This window comes from Aplidium turbinatum, chromosome 8 (genome assembly GCF_918807975.1).
Source record: "Aplidium turbinatum chromosome 8, kaAplTurb1.1, whole genome shotgun sequence".
NCBI classification, from domain to species: domain Eukaryota; kingdom Metazoa; phylum Chordata; class Ascidiacea; order Aplousobranchia; family Polyclinidae; genus Aplidium; species Aplidium turbinatum.
Window position 1 is genome coordinate 7,625,057 of NC_137479.1, and position 10,326 is coordinate 7,635,382.

Sequence of the window (10,326 nt, forward strand, 5' to 3'; positions counted from 1 at the left end):
CTTGACGTAGGCTACTTTAAATCTTGATTGTTTTACGCAACAGAAGAAGAAAATAATTAAAAAAATCAAACATGAATCACAATAGACTATACTATACCATCAAAATTGACAAACCAGCAGCCATCATCATCGTTCTTGTGTCTTATTTTTTTGCATTTGGTTTGTTTTCATATGCCAAAGTCTTTTTTGGAAGTTCAACACTGCTTCATTGTAATTTTCAGCAGCTGTCGTGTAGCGTACACCCCGTCGCAGATCTAGAGTGTGGGAGTAACGCCTACTTAGTCATGTGCCCACCAAAAACAGATAAAAATAAGCAATTTTCCCTTAATTTTTCAAAAACGTTTTGCTCACTTGGCTCGCAAGATCACATTTCGTTGACTTATCACTAACAGCACAAAAATCACTTATTTTCAGCAGTAAGCTATACATAAATATATACGGATTTTCACATCGTTGAAAATCTGGTGCCCTCCCAAAACATTTTATAGACCCGCCACTTAACATATCCGATATTACAATAAATATCCCTCAGTAGTAGGTTACACGTTAAAGATTTTCTAATCAAATTCCTGGAAAACGTTACATAAAGATCCGTAGGCTTGAACATTTATCAAAAGGTGTCCATGACTAAAAAAAGGTTGGGAGCCACTGATTTAGACAATCATTTTTAACTTTTTGCGCAGCAATAGCCTACACAAACTATGACTAATCAGGTGGCATATCTAGATAAACATGATTGCACTGCTTGATTTTTAATAATGTTTCTCTGGCAGCACAAGAATTAAGATAGAACTTGGGATATTTTAAAATCTTTTCATTCCTATCATAATTTTATAGCCTAATTTGATTGAACAAGCGGTCATATCTCCATAGCAAGCGAAGTCAGGTGAGATTAGCAATATTAATAATTCCGTTGAATCTGTAACCTTACTGATGGAAGCAATGGATCCACCTGATGGGGGTTGGGGTTGGATGGTCGTTTTTGGAGTTTCAATTCAAGGATTTTTTACCTGGGGCATTATGGGATGCTATCCATTGTTTTATCAACCCCTGATGCGTGAATTCAATGTTGGTCTTGGGCAGGTCACGTGGATAAATGGAGCATATGAGATTGGAAGAGCATTGGGTTGTGAGTATTTCATTACATTATTCATCTGTTATTTTTCAAGATTTTTGTTTGTATTTTTCACAATAATTTGTTGCCTCAAAAACTGTTCTGCTCTAAAAAGAGTTTATTTCTTCGTAGTTTATATTTATGGTGGATGATGGAAGGTATTAATCATTTTTCAAAGAAATTATGTCAAGTGTGATGAAAATTAGAAATAAAATATGTGACAAGTTAAAAAGCATTGTATTTAATGAACCTTTGATCCATTACGATTTTGATCATACTGATATAACTTGCCCCTCTCCCTGCAAAACAAAAAACGGAAATAATAGCTTCACGTCTTTAAGACGTCTTTTCTGTTCTCAATTTAGACAAAAGAACACCAAAAGGTTGCAATGACGAGAAAAACTTTGAATATGCCTTATCTGAAAAGTCATACGGAACAATAAAAGATGTAAAAAACGTTTTGAAAATATCAAGGTCAATTTTGTAAACTATTATTCAGAGGTTTCAGTAGTTATTAATTTTAATATCAACTTTAGCGCAAAATATCTAAGTGCAGAACATAAATATGTACGTAGCGTTGTGAAGGGGGCCCAGGGGATACGTTTGAACCCAGGCCCTGGATTACTTTAGAAACCCGTAGCTTTTCTACGGTGCCAGAGACTTAAAGAAACCATCTCGCTTTCTTTGGATACAGTAAAGTTTTCTTAGAAGCGTCTTATTTTGACGACCAAATATTTCATTAGTACCTGGCCCTATAGTTATCCTCTCAATGGCCCTGTGCAAGTAAACAAACAAGAGCTTGCAACTAGCTACACAAAAACCCAACACAGCTAACAAACTCAAGGCTGCAACAAGTTGGAAACACACAACACTGCAAGTCGCAATAAAGCAAGATAATGCCTGCGTCAGTGACAGATTACTGTAATTATGACGCCACGAGAAAGGCACTGATATGCGAAAAAAAAATTAGCTTTGGTTTTATCACAAAAAAACACAGCCTGCTTCATCATCATCCTAATCTTTTTTATTGTTTTTTTTTTACATTTCATTTCTTCTTTATTTATGAACTCAAAATTCAAACACAGTTTACTCCTTTTGTTAAATAAAGTCGGCCACAAACGAAGATACTGCAACCGCGATTTTCGGAGTGTCCGCTTGAGCAACGCATTTCAAGGACAGCTTGCCATTTAGTGGCACCTAGTGGTTAGAATAATTCGGAGACAGCAACAATTCGACAATAATTGAAAATTTCACTCTGTCAAACTCTGTGTCCGGGCCTGCATCAATGGTTCGAAGTCTCTGCAAGTGAAGTGAAGCTGCCAAGATTAAGCTCTGAAACAAACTTTGTCAGTCTGAGAATAATATGTCTTCAATAGATCAAGAGTATCCATCGATCAAGAATAAAAGCATAGGCTATTGTTGGTGGTGCGGCCTATAATGGTTTGTGGCCGGTTTCTCACCAATTCACATGCTAGAACTAGAACAAATACATACATTCAATGGGAAATTGCTTTCTCCTTTACTTTTTAAAGCAGTAGGCCTACTTCCTTTGATGAGATCAGTTTGGAGTAAAATTGTGCTAAAGAATCGTTTCAGTGATTTTTGTCGTATTCAAGCAATTGACATCTAGTTGTTGAAGATGTAGACTCCCAATCTTCGTGTCCACCTTCAGGCATGCCTTTAAATGACTTGCTAAAAACAGAGTCACATGTTCTTGCGGTGTCAAACCGTTGCCCTTCTAAACGTCCAACCAAAGCTCTCGGCTGTGCAGTTGGAAGTAGGACTGACTTTGGTAGCGGTAGTTGCACTAGGGTTAGTTTTCCTACTAGCCGTCTATACTGACGAGAACGATGATCTATACTTGCAGTTATTTACTTATTTTTATCTCTGGAGCTACTTTTTCGCAATCCGAAACAGCTCGTTTTTTCCACTATGTAGATCTTAGTAACCCCATGTAGGCCTATTGATTTATTTTTTTAGATTTGTTTATTCCGCTAATCGCTTCCCGATTTGGATACCGCAAACCATGTGTATTTCTCTCTGCTCTATCTGCGTTTGGTATATCTTTAGCGTCGGTAGCAACAAACGACATAGTTGTTTACATTCTTGTAGGATTCATTCCAGGTAAGTTGGCAATTGATTCATTGTTAATAAACAACTAAATGTGAAGTTTGTGAATTAGATTACAACATCAAGTTGTTGAATTTTCAACTTGAATTAAACATTTTCATCCACGTATTTATCTATTAGCTTACTTTATTTTGCTTCAAGCAGCAAAGTCATTTACAGTATATTTTATTTGTTTTGGCTGTCTTGCATTTTTCGATTCAATAGCGTATGCATAGAACAAAACATATTACTTTTATTAGTAGGCTACCAGAAGGAAAAGTTCCAGATCTAACACTTTTTTTACATCTTGATTTACTGTAGGCCGTCACTAGTTGAAATTTGGAACGCTGCTTAACTTTTGCTTAAAAAGTAGTCAAAGCGTCTATCCCAGAGCCGTTGAACAGCAACTTTAGATAAATATTAAAAGAGCTAGCTTAATTATCTTTCAAAACAAGTGCAACAATAAAAGTCATCAATAAACACTGTCAACACTATAAAAGTGCTCAATGCCAAACAAAACAGCTAAGCAGAGCGAATTATATCAAATATAGTTTGCTACTGCTATTCACGTAAAATTTTACTGGTGGTTGCGCCTTTATGCTTTTATTGTGTTATTTTTTTAGGATACGTCAACGGAAGCCTTACTATTTCATGTATGGTTATCGTTGCACGCTACTTTAGAAAGAAACGAATGATGGCGTTAAGTCTGACTCAAATCGGCACTCCGCTTGGCACATTGTTGTTGGCTCCTTTCCTCCAAATACTCATCGACCAATATGGAATGAGAGGAGCTATTTTGATAACAGGAGGCATGAGTTTTAACTGCGTTGTGTCCTCAGCTCTCTTTCGACCGATCCGTCTGCATACGGATAAAGAACAAAACATGAAGTCTTCTATGATCTCTTCTTGCGGTGTTTTAAAACTTTACAAAATCTGGATAATTGTTTTAATATTTTTGACAGCTTATGGAGGTTATCGTTTGTATTTAAGCTATCTCATTCCTTTAGCTCTTGATAGATTGGATGTAGATCCTGTTGCAGCTTCTCTTCTTTTGTCAATAGCATTTGGATCTAGTATGGGCATGAGAGGAGTTTTAAGCGCATTTGGCGACCACAAAAGAGTTGATATTATATTGATGACTTGTGTATCTATGTTGCTTACTGCATTCGTATGTGGTTTTGTGTGGTTTGCAAACAGCTATTTCTGGTTAGTTGTCAATTGTGTTTTATTCAGTATCACAACTGTTACCTATCATATTGTGCACTTACCTGCTGTAACACGTGCCTTAGGAGAAGAAAATTTACAGAGTGGAATGAGTTGGAGTGGCTTTCTTTGCACTATTCTCGCGTCAGCCATCATGCCAGCAGCAGGTGAGCATCCAGTCAAGGAAGATTTTTTTATGTAATAATTGCTTTAATTGGTTGTTGTAGCAGCAGCTCAACTTGGTCTCTTCTGAAGGAAGCTACCAGGAAAGTAAACTTTCATCCATTGTCTGTTTTGACAAAGAACGTCATTTTTCTAATGGAAGTTTAAGTAGTCTAACATTAAATAAAATACCGACTTGTAGTGACGATTTTTTTTAGTATGAATATCTATTTGATTTTTCTAACACAATTTTTCATAATTTCTATTTCATTTATCCTATTTTGTCTTGTCGTCACATTCACAATATTTACCAAAGAAATTGAAGTTGCTTTGTTGGTAGGTACACCACTTAAAGTTGTTGGTGTAATCTATAACCTATTGAAACGAAGCATGAACTTTTTATCATGCAGTAGATCACACACCTTCGTTGGAACTGAGACGGCTATGAAACGATTCTTTGAAGCTGTTTTTATACACAGCACCTACCATTGTTTTTGGCTTGAAAAAGTGCTTTACTTTTTCAGGATCTTTCGTGGATGCTTACAAGGACGCGCGAGTAGGATTTGTTTCTGCGGCTATCTTGTATCTCCTTTCGTGCTTGTGTTTTATTCCACTACTACGAACATCGACGGAAACAAAGGAATGAAGGAACACCAATTTGCTGTGTGTAATAAGCTTGGCCGACTGGCAACTCTGTCGACAAAACAAGTGACGTAAAACAAAATCTCAGCAGCTCAGAATGAAGACGGTTTAGCTTGAAAAAGCAACTCAAGATATTTGAAATGACGCCTTTTACTTGTTTATTTTTTTTCTTTCAAATAACCTAAGTTTCATTATATATTGTTATTTGTGTAGGGCAGGGTTACTCAACTAGTGTTAACAAAGGTCCGGTTTGACAAGTTGAATATTTTTAGTGGCCCGGTGAATAAATTATTTCATATGCAACCACGAAAGTTAAACTATCAGTACCAGTACCGAACCATTTTTTTAAGGTAAAATGTATCTCTACTTGAATTTGTGACAAAGTGTTCAGGGGTCTTGATGGCTTAGCTACTAAGATAATCACAGAAAATTTTGTTTCCTCCCAACAGAAATATGTTTAAAAAGGCCCTGAAACGTGGCAATGAGGTTATTTTTCCACAAGCTCGAGGTCCACCTTCAACACCCAGAAGGTCCGGATTCGGACCAGGGTCCGCTCGTTGATTAGCCCTGGTGTAGGGAACTCGAATTGGAGTGGTTTTGACTCACAGTGGCGGGAAATATGAAACTGTCGCAAATTGCTAAATTTTGAGCTTATTTCTAAAAAAAAGCAACAACTTCTACCGATACAATACGTTTATATTGTGCAGTATTATACTCTAAACACGTAGCCTATGCCTGTTCGCCAATACGTATTCTGATGTATGTTGTTCAACCTGTACAGTAGATCAGTCCAGTGGTCGATTGCATCAATGTCCATTGTCCACTCCATTGCTTTTAATAAAACTTGCTGATTCGATTTCATTTTAACGCTTTGAAAATGATTCAGATCGTGTTCGTTTATAGTTTTCTTGAAAACAATTTTTTAAAAGAACATTTGCACAGTTTATAGACTACGGTACAACATTCAAATCGCTCTAGCTCAGTGCTCTTCAACAGAGGTTCCACGGAACATGGAGTGGGGTTTCATGAGTTTAAAGAGCTTTTCCTTCTTTAGAAGAATTGATTTTTTGCTTCAGTAGATTGACGCATCAGTTTGAATTGTTAGACCACCATGCCGTATTCACACTCCAAGTAGGCCAGTTAGTTAAACAAGAGATTGAATGCAGTCAATAGCCGAAAAAGAAACATTGATTGTTGTTGCATCACTTGTTGATTGTTATACTATAAACAAGAATGTCATTGTTTTAATTCAAATCTGTGATAGCGAGGGATGGTTCCGTGACAAACGCGACGATAAATCAAGGGTTCCGGGATGAAAAAAAGTTTGAGAGCGCTGATCTAGCCGACAGTACTAGGATGTTGCAAATACTCAGAAGTAGCGTACGAAATCAAAGAAGTATTAAATTTAAATTCATGTTTAAACCAAGCGAAAACACGTTACGCAAGTATGGGAACCACCAGTGGCGTAGCCAGGAATTTTGAAAGTGTGGAGAAGGTTGACGGCGTGTTCGCCTAAGACGACACCCAGCGGCGGGGGGTCTGGGGTGCACCCCAGAAAATTTTGAAAAATTAATTTGAATTTGGTGCATTCTGAGAGAATTTTCAACAAAAATGTGTGTATGAATATTCCTGTAAAATGGTGCTGTATGGTGGCATAGCAAAAGGATAAGATCATGTTTTCTTTGGCATTTTTTGGAAATACTGTAAAGCTAAGTATGTTTTCTTGTTGCTAATTCCTGGCTGAGATATTTAAATGTTTGGTATTGGCAAAACTCGCTCTTTTAATGTAGTTTCGTTTAAATTTAGGCAAACTTTGTTGAGACATAAAGAGACTGAAAGCATCATTTTCGATATCGTGACGTCACACGCGTGCCAAAGGGGCGGTTGAAACCTCTAAAACCTCCCCTTGGCTACGCGACTGGAAACCACGTTTCGTTTTTCTTTTTGCATACATGCGTTACTCCCACGAATATGCTGCCTAGCTACTGTACGTACAAGTATTAATATGTTTCCATCAGCGTATTGGTATTAATTCTCTATTCTCAGCAGCAGATACAACAACAAAGAACAACATAAAATAAATAATAAATGAACTAAAAACACGGAAAAGATTTAATGTAGGAGTGGGCTATACGTAGGTCAAAAATACTTTTTTTTGTTATTTTTCACTCGGGACAGTTTTTTTCTACTCCATTTAACCTCACTCGAGACAGTTTTTTTCTACTCCATTTAACCTATCTCAACATAAAATGACAAAATTTTTGATCTTGTATTCAAGAAAAAAGTGTGCAGAGCAAAAATCCAAAATGGCCGCTATTTTCTATGAAAAATCACATTTTTAGTCATAACTTTACTATTTTGGGCTTGTTTTCACTGGTTCTGGTGTCCAACCCTATGTTTGTGGGGTCAGGCAATATGTTAGTGCATATCAGAAAAGTCACTGACAATTGGAGGTTGACTTAATACTAATTTTTACCAAATTGATCGTTTTTTTTTCACCTTTATATTGTGTTATTTCTTTAAACACCGTTTCAATTTCAGGAGAATTGTTTAAAATGTAACATGGTTTTCTCCGAGAAAAGACCCAAGTTCCTGAAATTGTCACAGGGATAATCTGTTGCTCCATAGTGTCCTGAATGTCATCAGTGCCAGGTGGTCTCTGCCAAGTTTCATCTCCTGTGCCAGCACGCATCAGATGGTCCACTCGAAATGTTCCATCCCCATTATCTTTGAGGTAAAACCCAGCGTACCATCTTTTGTTTTCTCCCACATCCCATATGACGGTAAGTGACTGGTTTAGCTGGAACACCAGGCCTTCCTTATCCTGACCCTCTGCCTCTTTACCTCTTCCTCTTCACAAGGGAAGACCACTGCTTCCTCAACTTGGAAATCATTTCCAAGGAGTACAGTGAGGTTCTCAATCATCTGATTTTGGGATACCTTGTTGACCTGGTAAAGATCTCTGCGGACATCTGCATTCTGCATCATGTTGGTGGGTGATTCTCTCTGATATTGGATTTCTTGCCTTAAGAATCTCTTTAGCTAAGGTGGCGTTTTAGAAACAAGAGTTTTTACTTCATGGACAGATGTAAAAGGCCCCCCCATGTTTTTTTCCATTTCACAAGGAGTTGGTAAATAAAATCACTGGCTCTCACTTTCTTTTGTGAATTCTCTTTCAACTTATGCTTTTTCTTCTCTTTCTGCTTGTTGCTCCAGGTCACTTCCATTAAATCTAGTTGTTTGAGAATAGTAGTGGTTGGCCGCTTAACTTCATTGATTTGTCTTTCTTACAGGCTAGCATAAGGTCATCTTAGATCCTCTTTGCCTTGAACATCATGTTTGAGTGTTTGGCCGATTGTGAAGCAAGATAACTAAATTTGACCAAGTACCTCTCTGCATTCAAGTTGTGTGTCGGCAGGTTTTTTTGTTGGTCGGATACCAGTGTATGGAGAGGAGTTGCTCGAGCAGCATTAAGATAAACATCCCAATACTTACGCTTGCACTGCAGTTCTACTTTTCCAGCCTGGATGGACAATTGCACATCTCTCCCAGAAGAAGATGATCAAGATCGCTTTGTGGAGCATTGTCTTCCTTTTTCACATGTGTCCATTCTACATAGTAGTCCCGGAGGGTGTGTATCTTTTTTTCAGCAAGGTCACTGCAGAGCTGAAGAAGGATGTCAATTAACAAATCCTGGTTTGCTCATTCCACACATCCAAGGAAGGGCATTGTCACTTGGTATGTAAAATTTGCAAGTGCTTTGAATCCTGCTATGATGAAATCATTCTCAAGGTAAATTTTACAAGCTCGAACAAGATTATTAAGCGGTGTCTTGGCAAGTAACTACATGCTTCATGTATGGAATGCAATCATAGACTGCACCTGCCTGATATTCAAGTCTGGTAAAACGTCGCTCTTTGTAGAGGCTAATCGACTTATATACTCCAGCTTCCTCTAAACTGTTCTGCTAAAGATGCTGTTTTGCCATCTCCCTCATGGGCTGCGAGCTTTGTAAGAGCTGCCAGAGTAGTTTCAACCACAGATTTTTTCCGGATTTAGGCCTGCAATGCTGGCTCTCTCTTGACAATGAGTTTACGAAGACCAGTTTTGTTTTCAAGAGCAGCCATAGCTGTGAGATTGTCTGTATCAAACCGTTCACATGTATGGGACTTACAAAGCAAATGATATGGCACATGCTTTAATGCCAGTTGTTTTGCAACACATATCTCAATCTTGAGATTTTTGCTTGCGGCTGCTGTCGTAAGGGCATCAATCTGCTCCCAAAGACGTACTGCTGTCCAGCAAGGGTCATTGGCAGCTACCCGTAGTCTCTTCATCGTCTCAACAATAAAGGCAACTATTTGGTCTCTATCTTCAAAAGCAATGAAGAGAGGACATAGAGAGATCATCGTATATTCACTGCAATCATCATTAAAAAAATTTAAGATGAGAATCACCGAAGTGGGATAGATGCCAATCACCGTCTATTATCCTACTACTCTGTACAGAGTTACTTTTGTTGTGGGCTTCTTGTTTACAAGTGCATTTGCAGATGCTACTTCCTGACAGAGTGCCTTTGTGTGTTTGAAGTTTTTTATTGATTTAGCTGAAGGCAGGACAATTTCATACAGTTTGTAGTCTGCTGATGCTCGAAACAAAAACCACAAAATAGATTTAAAAAAGTGGGTAATTTTGTCAAACTATATCATAACTCTACACGTGAAAGTTAAACCCTACTTATTATTGCTTAAACAGATTGCCTGACCCCACAAACATGGGGTAAGACACCACAACCAAGTAAAAATACCCCAAAATGACCAAATTATGGCTAAAATCGTGATTTTCAGGGAAAATAGCGGCCATTTTGAATTTTCGCCCTGCACACTTTTTTCTTGGAACTCAGACCAAAAATTTTGTCATTTCATGTTGAGATAGGTTAAATGGAATGCGAAAAAACTGTCCCTAAAGCAAAACTAAAAATTGCCCATTTATAGCCCACTGCTATTTAATGTTGATAAACGGAATTCACACAAAAAGGAACATCCTTGTATAAACACAATCACATACATTTTTGGACTTGAGGAAATTTGGAAGGT

The 10,326-nt window shown here is 37.7% G+C and overlaps 1 protein-coding gene across 1 annotated transcript; it reads left to right on the top strand.

Moving 5' to 3' along the window:
• Positions 1–942: 942 nt before the first annotated feature.
• Positions 943–4,348, top strand: LOC145776014 (monocarboxylate transporter 12-like). Its single transcript, XM_082587424.1, has 4 exons — positions 943–1,129; positions 3,185–3,238; positions 3,847–4,283; positions 4,343–4,348. The coding sequence occupies exons 1-4, from the start codon at positions 943–945 to the stop codon at positions 4,346–4,348; spliced, it is 684 nt and encodes a 227-aa protein (XP_082443550.1).
• Positions 4,349–10,326: the final 5,978 nt, after the last annotated feature.